Source organism: Salvia splendens, chromosome 4, assembly GCF_004379255.2.
Source record: "Salvia splendens isolate huo1 chromosome 4, SspV2, whole genome shotgun sequence".
In the NCBI taxonomy this organism is placed as follows: domain Eukaryota; kingdom Viridiplantae; phylum Streptophyta; class Magnoliopsida; order Lamiales; family Lamiaceae; genus Salvia; species Salvia splendens.
In genome coordinates, this window is record NC_056035.1 from 1,855,859 (window position 1) to 1,870,827 (window position 14,969).

Consider the following 14,969-nt stretch of genomic DNA (forward strand, 5'->3'; position numbering starts at 1 on the left):
AGAAAAGAGACAAATAGAAATACCTTGAGGCATTCTATTATTATAATCAACACATGTTCATTGATTGACACATAACATGCATATCTAAACCAAACAGAGTAAGCAAATCCATACATATAAACATCAAGAAAAAGGAATGATCAATCAAGGTATACAAGTTTGATCAGCCAATTGTGTTTCTTCAGTCTGCACATTGTTATCAACATTGTCGTTTTTGTGCTTCTTCTTCTTCTTCATAATGTTGTGTTTGATGTCACCATAGAAATAGGAAACAAAACCCCAAATTGAGAGAAAGAGAGAGATGCCCTTTTCAGCTTGGAATTTCTCGTGATAGAAAACAACAGCCAATAATTCAGTAACGGGAAGAAGGCAAGTGATGACGATGCCTGATAAAAGTGATGATGAGTAAAAGATTACTCCAATTGCACCCAAGAAAAAGCACTGCCAAAATACGGCTATGCCAACGAGAACAACGTAGTATTTTGTCTCCCCAAGATCGTATTCTTTCGCTTCTCTCGAGATTGCCTTCGAAACAATCCAATCAAAATGTTAGAGACGAAACGTATTACCAGCTAAGTTTCGTCAATTTTTTAAAATATGCTTTAGAGCTAATTGATTGACTTTTTTTTTCAATTTTAAAAGTAGAAATTACATTCAGCAACTTTTTCAATTGATTTTCTTGTAGTATCGGAGTACTTTTTTTAAAACCTATATCTAGTCAAAACATGCCAAATTTAGTGGAACGATTTGTATGTTAAAATTTTGAATATTCTTACACAATTCATATGAATTTTACAAAATTGTGTATATTTGTATTCTATTCTTTCATTTACTTTATTCTCATCACTTCTTTTTGAAATATGAGAATCTGCAACTACTATTTTCGACGCAATTTCTGGTAGAGCTTCGATTTACCTGAAAATCTTTATTGACGATCATCCCGATCGTCAAAACCACAGTGGCGAAGAAACAAATGACAACCTGAATCTCCAGCACAAAGGTGTACGTGAGCGCCTGTTTCGCCCGCTTGTACGTCAGCTCAACCAGCGGCAGAATCAGGCCGTAGAGCGCCGCCGCCGCCAGCGTGAGAAAAAACCCCATCAAATACTCTTTGCTCGTCTCCCCCTCGGGCCGGTCCCCGCTCGAGTGGAGCCCGAGCACCACGGCCCCGAGCGTGAGCAGCACGACCGCGTTCACCGTGTACGCCGTGAAGCGCTGCCGCACGAGCACGAAGGCGAACCCGGCCGTGAACGCCAGCTGCGTCGCGATGACGAGCGCCGACGTCGAGATGGGGAGCCGCGCCACGCCGTACGCGTACATGTAGTCGTCGAAGCCGGTCATCGTGCCGATCGCCGCCGCCGCCAAAACCACGCGCGGCCGCATGAGGATTATTGTCGGGTCGCCGGCGCGGCGGCGGCGCGTGTAGGCGGCGAGGAGGGGGATGAGGAGGAGGGGCCAGGCGAGGGTCTCAAGCCAGCAGGAGAGCCAGATGCGCTTGCCGCCGCGGAGGAAGTAGAGGCGCATGATGAGGGGGCCGCCGCAGTTGCCGACGGCGAGGAGGAGGATGTTGATGGCTAGATAAACCTTCTTCGTGGCGGCGCCGGCGGTGGTGGTTTGGTCTTCTTCCATTATAATTTTCCCTCTTTTTTTAGGGGAAATTAATGTTGTTTATTGAAACAAATTGTGGAATGCTCATAGCCTAATCCCTTAATTTATAGTAATACATTTTAATAAATACATATTTTAATGAAAAATGAATGAATATTTGTTTGATGCGGGGATGTTGTTTGGATATATTGTGTGTTGCGAGATCGATACTTTTACTAAAGGAACAGGTTTGACAATGTTTTTGTTACACATTTTTTGTTATGAGATTTCATGCAACATTTTTAGTACTAGTATTAAGTGGAGAGAATATTGTTTTCCAAAAAGAAAAATATGTCACTAGAAATACAATCGAATGAAATATTTAGTTGTCTATTTTGTTAACTTTTGTATTGCTCTTTTGGTGTATCACTGATACTCCATAAAAAATAGTCTTATGGGTGGATGGCACAAGCAAGAGTTTATGAGAAATTAGTATACTAAAAGAGAGAATGAGAAAAAAAAAAGGGTAAAATATAATAGTGTTAATAATTTGAGAGAAATTTTCATTTTTTGGATGAGATTATTTTTTGTGGGCACTCCAAAATAGAAAGATGAGACTATTTTTTATAGGCGAAGAGAGTATTGTATCGTTGTTGATGTTTGGACTGACCATTTTTTATGAACTCTGCTCGGCAGTTCCTTGTTCATCGAAAAAACTGCAAGATTCTATGTTTGGAATTAATATGCAATACACATTGGTGAAGTTATCCAAAACGAAGATACAACCCACAACTTAGATAAGATGTTTTTAGCTAGTATACTAAAAAATGAGAAAAACAATGTTGATGATATGAATATTAACAAATGTAGCTAATTAAGCTGTAATTCACGTGTACCTAAAATGGTGTTTATTGAACAAAGGCAGAAGCATATACGCAAAGAACAAGGACAGTCATTGGATATGACTACCTAATTTGTCTTGTAACATGATTTTAGATCAATCATAAGATGTTGGCCGTTTCACAGGTTATGTCCACAGATTTTGAACTATATTATACTCCAATTTTTATTCACTAGTATTTTGTTCCATCAAACCTTTTAAACTACTCCACATTTAACATTTTTCTCCACCTAGGAATAATATTTTTTGCTTGGGCAAATTGTAGGAATATTCATAAAATTTGGTCAAATTCAGCTCCGTCTCGCAGTTTAGTAAATAATCGGGAAAACCATGGAGTTTGGATTGAAAAATATCATGTATGGGCGTCATTGTCATCAAGTTAAACGAGGTCATCTTTGTATTAAGAAACCAATGTCGATTGAAAAATATCAACAATAGACTACTACATATCGCCCGACCGATTTTATTTTATCACGAGTTAATTGAGAATGAATTGGATGTTCATAGTTTTTCCGGCTAAACTATCAAGTTCTAAGTTTTGTCCTTTATGATTTATTGACATTTTGATCATAGAAAAATTTTCTAACATAAATTGTTTTTTTGCTTGCTATAAATTGTTTTTATGTTAGAAAAATTTTCTAACATAAAATTGCAAAACGAAAAATCAATCCCAGATCGTTACTAAGGTAACATTGCTACTCTTGGTTTTTTTTTTCCTCTAGCTCAATCTTAAGTGATTTGAGCCTTTTGGATTTATAAAAGCAGTTTTATATTATGTACTATTTGATTATTTAAATCAAAATATTAGGGATCTAAATTAAATATAACAAACGAAGATAGCATATCAGAAGCCACTTCTATCAAGTTGAGTTGGAAAATGCGACATTTTGTTTCTTCCTATTGGCTATATAGTTTCAAATCCCTAACAAATGTTTTCTTATTTAGGAAAAATGATGGCCAATTTCAATTAGTTTAGGAGTACATAATTAGACATAATAAATATCAATGATAAGTATATCCCTTATTCTGAACTGGATCCACGAAATCTATAATAGCCTTAAAGACAGTTGTTGACAATGTATCAATAATTTTTATTTTTTATTTTTTTAATTTCTAGTAGATATAATAGGCTATTCAGCATTATTTAAGATGTCAAAAGCCCATATATATCACAAAATAAAATTTTCAAATAAATAGGCTATCTATATAAAAGTAGTGATATTTTATTATTATTATTAAAACCAATTGGATATAAGTATATACTAGTACATATATAAACTTAATTGAATATAAAAATTGGATATAAAAAATACAAATTCATTTAAAATTAAGGCCATGCCCACTGCCTACATTAAAAGGTGGAAAAAGGAGCCGAACGCTTTACTGATATTTTAGATTTCAGTCAATTTTCTAAAATTGTTAATTGAACAAATTTTTATCAAGAACAAAATCGGAACCAAATTATTATCTTAATTAGTTAAGATAGGGTGAAGTGGCGAATATGCAGCGGGATCAATTACCCAATTTTGGAATATTCGATCAACAATTTTGGACAATATTGTTGGCCTGATTAAGATTTATTTGAATAATAATTTATTCATTTCTTTAACTATCCCCTCCTTCCCATTAGTGTCCAGACGTGTCTTTTAAGCATGAATTTGTTGATTTTTTTCCAAAAAAAATGACTCAATTATAATCGAACAGTCCAAAAAAAAAAGAAGACTCGGGATTAATGCAATAATATTTAACTATGATTTTATTATTTAAGTCGAATAAAAACAACATAGGGAAATACCGACTATTTTTTTTACTATATTGTCCATATTCGCATCCCAATAAACACATTATATGCCCAAATTCAAAGCTAGCCCATTTGAGAAATGACGATTAGTTCAAAAGCCCAATCCAAAGTTTAAACCAAGCCCAGGCCCATTTTCTGAATAGAACATATAGCCTCTATCCTTTTCCATGGTTTATTTTTGTATTCGTATTAAGGGTTAATAACGTAATAGCATTACCTTTTTTCATTTTTAAATAATCCTATAACTTTTCGAACTAAATTTATCGACATTGTTTTCAAATTGGTGGGATAGCACCCAATAAATTGATTATCCAATCCCACATTTGTTATTTAAAAATTGAGTGATTCTAAAGGGAATTATCCAGAAAACAAAATTTGTGAGGTTGAACATAACGAACAATATCATGCTATGTTCCAACTCCAACATCGTTCGTCTCATCTCGTCCTCCCCACTAAATTAATCATGTCGCGAATATCATTATTGTTGTAAATTCTCATTTTCTAGCTTGAACACAACGTCAAAATATATAGTGTGGAAATCATAACTCATCCGGAACATGTTATTTGTTCTTGCTTAGTTACGAATGTTTAAAATAAAATCATAAGGTCAGTAAATAAGAAGTCATGGATAAAATGGCAAAATAAATAAATTTATTAACGTCGAAAAAAATGTTAAATCACAAAAAAAAAATTAGAAATACTAAAATCAACCTATATAGTGTATATTTAATAAATCTTATAGTTTCCACTCAACAATAGGTATGATGAAATCTGCCATAATTTCGATTCACACAAAAATCGATTGATTTGGTAGTGATTTAGTAAACATTAGGTCATTCGCAATACTGTCTTTTATCCGTCTATTAATCATCTCATCTCTTCACTATTTATGGGCCCCACTGTACTTTTCATCTCATATGTTAACTAAGAAACAGTACCTGCAACCCTCCATCTCTTAACTATCTCATCCCTTAACTATTCATTCAATTTCATTTTTATTTTTATTTCCAACAAATTCAATTAATAAAAACACACTTCATTAAATAAAATAAAATTACAACTTAAAATTCTAAAAAAATAAAAAACCACATTAATAAAATCCTAAAAAAAATAAAAAATTACTCCCTCCGTCCCACATAATTTGGGACACTTTGACCGGGCACGGGTTTTAAGAAATGTAATGAAAAATGAGTTGAAAAAGTTAGAGGAATGTGAGTCCTACTTTTATATATTAGTTTTATAATTAAATGTGAGTAGGAATGAGTTAGTGGAGCGTGGGGTCCACTACAAAAAATGGTAAAAGTGAAATGGGTCAAATTATGTGGGACGACCCAAAATGGAAAACTGGGTCAAATTATGTGGGACGGAGGGAGTACATAATTTAAAATCTTCCGCTCACTCTCTCTAAATTCAAAATCTCAAAACTCAAAGAAGCAGAAGAAAGAGTTGTCTAATGACGATCATGTGCGTCTACTGGTTTCCAAATTTTGCCCAAATGTGCTATATTAGATCCTCCTGGAGTTTTTTTGTGGATTAATTTGCGGGAATGATTTGATATTTATAGAAGTGATTGGGGGGCTTAAAAAATATATATATAAAATAAAAAATTTGTAAAAAACGGCTATAAACGGCTAGTATAATTTTGGGATTTTTTTTTCCAAATTTTTTCTGATTTTTTTAAAAAAACAAAAAAAATACATTTTCAACGGAAATAAACGACGCCCACTCGCGGCCGGCGAGTGGGCGTCACGGACGAACCACAGCTCGCCACGTGGCCGACGCGCGTGGCGAGACAACTCGCAGACTGCCTCTCCGCGACGAGACACGGGACGGGCTGGGGACGAGACGGAGCCCGCAACACTGTCTCGATGCAGTCTCGTCTCTGCGAGACGAGATAGAGACAACAACGAGACACGTCGCGGATGCTCTTAATTCATTTATTTATTTATTTTTGTGTGATTACCTCTACATCTTTTGGGGGAGTGGAATCATTTTTAAAATTTCCATTCATTATGTTCTTTTTATTTCAATTTACAAAAATATCCTTTCAAAATAACTTCGTCCATCGGAACAATAGGGGGCAAAACTGTAAATCACTCGAATTCACGGACCTCTATAACAAAGCTCAGCTACAATTTCCCAAATTGATTCTGACGAATTCAATTAGGGTATCGTGCTGATCTCTTCATTCCGAAGCTCAATTTTGCGATTACTGCGAAATCCTAACCAAATCATTCAATCATGTCATCCAAGCAAGGTAATTGTTCATCTTATACGCGCAACTGTTTCCTGCATATGCGATTATACATTTCTTTCTTTTTTCTTAAAGAATATGTTTTTTTACTAATTTTTAATGCTGTAGTTTTCTTTTGTTGCCCTGAATCAGGTGGAAAAGCCAAGCCCTTGAAGCAACCTAAGGCTGAAAAGAAAGAGTATGACGAGGTATTGATTCTTAACTCTGTTTCCTGCCTTGTGTGTGTGTGTGTGTGTGTGTGTGTGTGTGTCTGTGGCATCTTAAGGAAAAAGTTGTGTTATGAATATGTAAAGTTCTCTGAATTTTGAATTATAGTTGTTGCAAATTGTTGAAATTGAGCTTCCTGCCCACCAAAGACACGATCATGGAACAAATTCTCACATTTTTTCTCTCTTGTTTATGTGCTTGATGTGCAAAAAATTGCTACTAAATGTTTTGTAGGTGTAATGTTTTCTGAGCTGTATTACTTTTATTTTCAAGATACTTGAAAATATTGGAATAAGCATATGTTACTTTGGATGACTTTTCTTATTTCCTATTTTAATTTTGCAGACTGACAAGGCTAATATTCAAAAGAAGAAAGAAGAAGAGAAGGTAAACTATTTGCTCTGCATAACTGAATCCTAGATCCGTCTCCAATATCACCGATGATAATCATATTTTGTTTTCTTGTTCAGGCGCTTAAGGAGCTCAAGGCGAAGGCCCAGCAGAAAGGGGCATTTGGAGGTTCTGGTCTGAAGAAGAGTGGCAAAAAGTAAGTCTTGAACACGACTTGGTGAAACAGCTAGCTCGTTGCTTGCCATTGCTGTCGTGTTTGTCGATTTTTATGTATGCTATTTAAACATGTTAGCTTTTGCCTACTAATGGTTAATGGTTATGAAGTTGTGAAGGGCTTGCGGATATAAGATTGTTATGAAATGCTTGTTTCTGAATGTATCTTTGTTCTGTTTCTGGTAAATAATTTCTATTGATTAGTTATGTATGAATTATTTGATATATCCTAAGTTGTATTATTGATATGATTAGCTCAACTTCACCGGTACTCTTTATGCAAAATAAGTGGTTTTATGATCATAACACATACTCCTATATATATATTGTAGCTTTTGGATAACAATAAACGAATAATATAATTAATTAGGTTATGAGAGTATTCTAATCTGTTCAATTTGACCTGAGATTCTCTATTCCAAATTTTGGTATTCATAGCAAGTTTTAGTTTTTATTCATAGTTAGGTTGTTTTGATATACAGTGGCATTTTTTTATTTTTGGCAGTGTTATCAAGGCTTAAAGTATCTACACATATACTTGGCACTTAATCGATTACAATTTTTTTTAAAATTCAAACTTATTACCAATATGTAAACTAACTACTTAATAAACAAATCAAGGGGGAAAATATCTAATCGTCAGTAGAGCAAGCGAAGCACCCAATAATACTGTGCGCATAACAACGAACACTGCCATCATCCCATGTTGCATCATTCTCTAGCATGTTTATTGCATCAGCCGAGGATTGCTCACCAGTTGCTGAGCCATTCTGCACAGAACTACTTTGGATCTCAGAATGCTGCTGTGGAACAAGAAATTGGTTTTGTTGAACCGAACTACATGGGATCTCAGAATGCTGCTGTGGAACAAGAAATTGGTTTTGTTGAACCGAACTACATGGGATCTCAAAATGCTGCTGATGAGATGAACTACTCCAGACCTCAAAATGCTGCGGATGAGATGAACTATCTGGGATCTCAGAATACTGCTCTTGATGAACAAGTTGTTGGATTTGTTGAACCGAACTACTTGGGGCCATCATGTAAGGGATAGCCATCTGGCCCATCTCATTGTGTTCGGAATGCTGCTGAGGAGATGAGTATTGATGATGAACACGTAGTTGGTTTTGTTGACCCCAACTGCTTGGGATCTTCATGCTGGGAATAGCCCTCTCATTGTATGCAGAATGCTGTTGAGGTGATGAGTACTTCTGATGAGGAACATTAATAAGTTGGTTTTGTTGTGATGAGTCGACCAATGTTGCCTCGTTGCTGATTTGATTCCCCGACAATGCCACCACGCCATTGTTTCTTGCTGTCACAAGAGAATATTGTTGGGATTAGTATAACAAAAGTAGGAAATAGGTAAAAACTCAAAGATTGGTAACTATATATAGTTACTATACCTGGTGTTGTGATGGTAGAATTCAACGATTGGTGAAACAAAGCTGCTGTGGGACGACAATGTTTCTGCTGTGGGCGATCAAAGTTCTGCTGTGATAGAAAAAGTGGAGATTGGTGTTGATGCGGATGCTGCATCGCGTGACCAAATTTACGTTTTGATGGCATAACAATGGCAGAATTCAAAGATGCTGTGGGATGATTAGAGTTTTGCTGTAACCGCAAAACTGGCTGTTGTTGCTGCTGTAGTGGGTTATTCTTCAATGGCAAAACTGCGTTGAAATAGGGGGATTCATGGGCCGGGAAGGTCCTCCTATTAAGTTCAGCCAGGTGCACGTCATTTAGCATAAGCTTCTCGTAGTGTTTATCAAGTTCCTCGTGAGGGAACAATGCACTATGTATCCTGTTATATTTAGACAATCTTAATATATGTATGCACGGATTGGAGAGTGAAATACGAGATTGAAATATGTATATATACCTGCAAAATAGGGCCTGACCATTAGTGAAATCCTCTGCCTTCTCCCAGATGGTATGCTTTCTTGGTTGAGGTTCGATTTCTCGGAAGAAGAGAGGGGGCTTAGCCAGCTGCATATTAGTTCAACTATCATATTCAATTCATACAAAGCTAATATAAAGATGGAATGCCGAAAATGAGGCCTGAATTCGAAGCCATCCTTGTTTATCAGGGTTCACACCAGTCTCGATGGCAGTGATATCGGACCACGAAACTTCCATCTTGCTCTTCAATAGCCCATCAAGAAACTCCCACACTAGCTTCTTCTTGGCATAGTAGATTTTGGCAGTCAAGTTGCATTTGTGAGTAGACTCCCTCTGGTCAAATTATACCATGATTTTAACATTAGCCTAATTTCATCAAAATAAATGAGACAATTGGAAAAAATGTTAAAGTTAAGATATAATTTATTTACCAAACTTGGTGGTTTTTACCTTGCAGTTTCCTACAACAAAGGTGTTGATTAGAATATGGGAAGCCTTCATCTTCTCCTTGTCTGCCATTGCGGCTCTTGACATTCTTGATTCCCACAATTCGAGAAAAGACTCGGCATTCACCGGTCGCAACCCCAGAAGAGGCATCGATTTTAATTCCTACGAACATCTTAGTTAGTAGATTGCCAATAAACTGAGAAATTGTAGATAGTGAAGTGAAGTTTAAAGAAAGGGTTTTCTTATATATCAAACATGTGATAAACCCATAAAATTAGGGCTTTCTTGGGTTTTCAATTCAAGAGTAAACCTAGATAAACCCCACTTCAAAATCGGGTGAAGATAGAATGGGTTAATTTAAACACATTGTATTATCAAAACAGCCTCATCAAACTATGTACGAAATAAATAAGAAGCCAGAAACAACACAAGAATACTAAACATTAGTCGGAAAAACACAACATATTGAGAAATCAAATCGGGAAAACCCTAAAAATAATGGTTCATTAATCTGACTCACAGATATAGGTGGTAGTTTAAATTTGTCATTGTTGTCCATGCTTCGAGTTTGTGGCAAACTATTGTGATTGCAGAAAAAAATGCACGTGCGTAAATCGGTGATCGATCAGCTCATATATGCAGGAGAAAAAAACACAGGAGATATCTGGATTGAGAGAGAAAAAGGAGGAGTATATATACATTATCCACTTCAATTATGACAAGGATTAGGAGTCATTAATTCATTAATTAGATTTGTTTTCATTAATTTAACTAAATAACCGGAAGCTTAATTAAGGTTTGACAACGAGTCATATATCGTAATGACTCCTTAATTACCAAAATAAAAGTTAATATTGATAACCATCACGTATCAATTATCTATGATGCAAAATCTATATATCTATTTAATATGATACTAATTACATATTATTAATTCGTTTAAATATATTGTGGAGATTTGTCACATCTTAATTAGCCGGATATTTTATTATGCGATTATAATAGGTTGTTTTATTACATGAGTTAAATACATTATATTATTAATTCGTTTAAATATATTGTGGAGATTTGTATCATCTTAATTAGCCGATATATCGTACTGCTTTCTATGGAAACTCTAACATGTGGGAAGTGAACGATGATCTAGCAATTTACCACAATGTTCAACTTATAGAAGCCATCAACAAATTCAACCAAGAAGCTGAAAACCCTAATGTTGCTGTAGTGTATGGGGATTACTTCTCAGCATATGAAGCATTAGAAAGTTATTCTGTTGATGGTATGTTTGTATGTTTGAGCAAATAAATTATGGGAAATAATTAATTAATTAATTAATTGAACATATATACTACAATACAGCCGGAATGGATCTAAACGTTTGCTGTGGAACCGGAGGACCTGAAGATTATAGGCGCTACAACTTGGACTTGACAAGAATGTGTGGAACGAACGGAGTTTCAAGGTGCACGGATCCGAAAAAACACGTAAGTTGGGACGGAGAGAATTTGACGGAAGAAGCGTATAGGATTAATATGGCTAAATTTATGGTGTATCGCATCTTCACCGGCCTCCAATGCCCTTATTCTTATTGAGTCAATTTCTATTAGTATGTTTTAGGAGTAGTATTATCCTTTTTTGTTTAGTTAAATGTAAGAGCCAATTCTAAGTTCATTTTCCGTGTTTTCTAATGTTAGATTATTAATTATAAGTATAGTCTTCATTACTTTTTCTTTCAACTCTATTTCTGGTTTATGAAAGATGTTAATTATTGGCGTTGATCACTATGTCAATCATAAAAATAGCTAGAGTTGCTTCATTCCTCCCTTTGTTAAATTAATATAATGAATACTGGTAATTCTCTTTGTTCTATAACATAAATAAAACTCTCATATTAAGTGCAATCTATTGCGATAGTGCATTGTTTTAACCAAATTGTAAGTTTTATTTGTAACATATACTATTTCATTAGCTAGCTTGTTACATTTTGCAAGTGTTTTGGCACAATGAGAGAGTGGAAGGACTTTATCATGACCAGGGTATATTTTCCTACTTGAAAATTACTATTGAAAATTGTCTTTCTGTCCTTACTAATCCGATCTTATTGAAATCTTCAAGTTAGAGGATGGAGAGGACCTAAAATTGCAAATAATTAAAAGGAAAAATAATGACAACCAAAAATAATGATTGTCATTGCTTCCAAAAATCACATTTAATAAGTTGTCCTACCTTTATTTATAAAGAAATGATATGATACATAATAAACCCCTTATATAAACATCATTTTTGTTCAATATACTTTTAGCGTTGTTTGTACAATTTTATAGAGTACTACATACTCCCTCCGTCCGTCAAATTTTGTCACAGTTTGATCGGACATGAGTTTTAAGAAATGTAATGGAAAGTGTGTTGAAAAAGTTAGTAGGATGTAGGTCCTACTTTTAAAGTATTAGTTTTATAATAAAATTGAGTGAGAATAAGTTAGTGGAATGTGGGTCCATTACAAAAAATGGTAAAAAGTGAAATGTGACAAATTTTGTGGGACTGATGGAGTATTTAACTTGATTTTAATATACTAAAAAGTACTACTATTAAGATTTTTAATTTTACAAAATTCCTAAAAATCATAGCTCTAAGTTTTCATTTGATATATTAAAACCCTAATATATGAAGTTAATTTAAAAAAAAAAAAAAAAAAGTTTTCATTTGATTCATTCATTTGCTATTAATACAAATCCATGTATTTTCTTTTCTAGTCGGATTCCAAATTAGCTCTCATCCTACATCTTATAATACACATGACGTCCGTTTCCCTACCCGCGCTCTGGCGTACTATTAAAACTACCTTCCCTCACATTTCACAGCTTTTTCCTTCAACTTCTGCAGCTCAAACACACACACACTCTCACACGCAAAACACACACACTGATAGATAAGGTCATGGATCTCGCGAAGAAACTGAGCATTTTCGTTTTTCTTTTGTGCGTTCTGATTTCATTGAGGAACCAAAAAGCTGCAACTGATTCGCGTTCGGTTGCTGAAGGTCCATCCACACGGCGTAACCTCGGAGAAGACGACTCTCATTCTATCGCCGTAGTTCAGGCGCGGCTTAAATACGACTACTACAGCGATTCATGTCCATCAGCTGAGAGGATAATCCGATCAACGGTCAGGGAATTGCACGAGATGAAGAATGTCGGTCCTGCTCTGTTGAGGCTTGCTTTCCACGACTGCTTTGTCATGGTGATTCTCGTTTTTTGTTGTTTCTACATGTGATTATGTTTATATAGTTAAATTTATCATTTCGATCGGATTGTTTATGGCGAGTTTGTTTCTCGAGGTCACGGAGTTAATCATTTACTCTGAAATTGCTGTTTGTTTATGAACATTTGAGAGGAATTTTCAGATCGAGTTTCGTTTATTCATCTGTGTAGGGGTGTGACGCTTCAATTTTGCTGGATTCGGCTGGTGATGTGAAAAGCGAGAAAGACACTCCACCGAATCGATCTATAAAAGCATTTGAACATATTGATGCTATCAAGTCTATACTCGAGGATGAGTGCCCTGGAGTTGTATCTTGCGCTGATATTGTAGTTTTGTCAGCAAGAGAGGGCGTTCTCCTGGTCTCTCTCTCCCTCGCCCTCGCCCTCTCCCTCTCCCTTCTCTCTCTGTGTGTGTATTACATTTTTGGAAGTTCTATTATTACTGATGTTTGGATTTTCAGGCTGGAGGCCAATTCTATCCTGTTTTAACCGGACGATTGGACAGCAAAAGGGCTTACCCCGAAGATGCAGCTGCATCTCTTCCCAGTCCTCACTTAAATCTCGGGGAAGCTCTCAGGTCGTTTGCAGCGAAGGGATTTGATGCCAGAGAAACAGTCGCTCTGCTAGGTAATCTCTTGATCTACCAGGAAATCAGTTTAATCTCAAAATTGGGAATGTTAATCATTACCTCAAACTGCTACTAGCTTGTTTTAGTTCATAATTTAGAGTACTTGATGGAATTTTGTGCATTTAGTAAGACCTATAGTGATTCACAGAATTTGTTTTTCAATTTTCTTCACCTCTATAACTAATGTTGTAGTTTTGTATCCCCTGCCCTCCCCTGATGCTGTTGATTCTCTGAAATTTATTGGCCCTAAGCTGTTATTAGAAGAGTGATTTGCTGTAATTTTGATTTTGGTGTTAGGTGCCCACAGCACCGGAAAGGTTCACTGCAGTTTCTTCTACAACCGGCTATATAACTTCAGTGGAACAAATGGACCTGACCCTTCCATAAATGCTGAATTCGTGATGGTTTTGAGATCACAATGCAGCAACTCCTCATCGCAACCATCTCCAGCACCTTCTCCATCATCAGCAGCATTAGAGGATCGAGCAGTGAAGATGGACTACGAAGGAGCAGGGAACGGTTTTGGCGAGGTATACTACCGTAGTCTATTGGAAGGCAAAGGGTTACTGTTTGTGGACCAGCAGCTCACAGCTGGAGACGATACGAGGCCTTGGGTCGAAGCGTATGCTGCAGATGCTCCACGCTTCCGCAGGGATTTTGGGCTGGCTATGTTCAAGCTTTCGCATCTCCACGTTGATAGTGCTGCAGAGGGCGAGGTTCGTCTCAACTGCCGTAAAGTTAACTGAATGTGGGGAGTAGATCAGTTGTCTTCCTGTGAAAATTAACTCAAAATCTGTGGTAACTCTGCTTTTCTGCTTGTTGTTTCGTTTTATTCCATGGCGTATACATTATCTGCAATACCTTATTAGTATGGCATTTTATATGTATATATCTCTGTGGTTGCATTGATGGAACTGGGAAATTGCTGTTGGTCTAACAAATTTTTAACTGGAGCTAGTAGTTACAGCTGATATTGGCAATTTAAAGTGTCATAACAATTATTTGAAATAAAATACTACTAACGACTAAATTATTTAAACACATCCAAAAGCTGAATTAGTTTGATGCATATAACTTTAATTGGTATATACAATTTCCAATATCATTAACGCAATAATCATAATTTCCTATATTATTTACTAGGGATATTGGCCTTTAATATTATAGAACTTTCAAAAAGTTTGTGATATTATTTGACAAATTGAAAACTTCAATTTATGCACCCTCTTTCACTCTTCTTTTACATTCTGATCCCTAACTTTACTTACATCTAAATTATAACACATATGTAAGATATGACCAAATTAGTCTGCACAAGAAGAGATTGATTACCAATTAAATACCACAACAGAAGTTATTAGAACTGAAGTTGAAGAAAACAGGGGGCAGACACACATGCAATTTATGGGAAGATCGTG

The 14,969-nt window shown here is 35.7% G+C and overlaps 3 protein-coding genes and 1 long non-coding RNA gene across 4 annotated transcripts; 2 read left to right on the forward strand and 2 right to left on the reverse strand.

Annotated features, from left to right (window-relative positions):
* Positions 1-24: 24 nt before the first annotated feature.
* Positions 25-1,660, reverse strand: LOC121800245 (purine permease 3-like). The gene is made up of 2 exons (XM_042199820.1): positions 916-1,660; positions 25-525 (listed from the first exon to the last, which is right to left on the reverse strand). The coding sequence occupies exons 1-2, from the start codon at positions 1,627-1,629 to the stop codon at positions 145-147; spliced, it is 1,095 nt and encodes a 364-aa protein (XP_042055754.1). The 5' UTR covers positions 1,630-1,660; the 3' UTR covers positions 25-144.
* A 4,748-nt stretch (positions 1,661-6,408) lies between these two features.
* LOC121801656 lies at positions 6,409-7,501 on the forward strand. Its single transcript, XR_006050601.1, has 4 exons — positions 6,409-6,546; positions 6,676-6,731; positions 7,096-7,137; positions 7,221-7,501. It is a non-coding gene; the product is annotated as an uncharacterized LOC121801656 (long non-coding RNA).
* Positions 7,502-7,616: 115 nt separating this feature from the next.
* Positions 7,617-9,235, reverse strand: LOC121801655. The gene is made up of 2 exons (XM_042201192.1): positions 8,721-9,235; positions 7,617-8,629 (listed from the first exon to the last, which is right to left on the reverse strand). The coding sequence occupies exons 1-2, from the start codon at positions 9,061-9,063 to the stop codon at positions 7,947-7,949; spliced, it is 1,026 nt and encodes a 341-aa protein (XP_042057126.1). The 5' UTR covers positions 9,064-9,235; the 3' UTR covers positions 7,617-7,946.
* Positions 9,236-12,454: 3,219 nt separating this feature from the next.
* Positions 12,455-14,460, forward strand: LOC121800167 (putative Peroxidase 48). The gene is made up of 4 exons (XM_042199759.1): positions 12,455-12,903; positions 13,095-13,283; positions 13,385-13,550; positions 13,849-14,460. Exons 1-4 carry the CDS (start codon positions 12,601-12,603, stop codon positions 14,295-14,297), a joined length of 1,107 nt encoding a protein of 368 aa, XP_042055693.1. The 5' UTR covers positions 12,455-12,600; the 3' UTR covers positions 14,298-14,460.
* Positions 14,461-14,969: the final 509 nt, after the last annotated feature.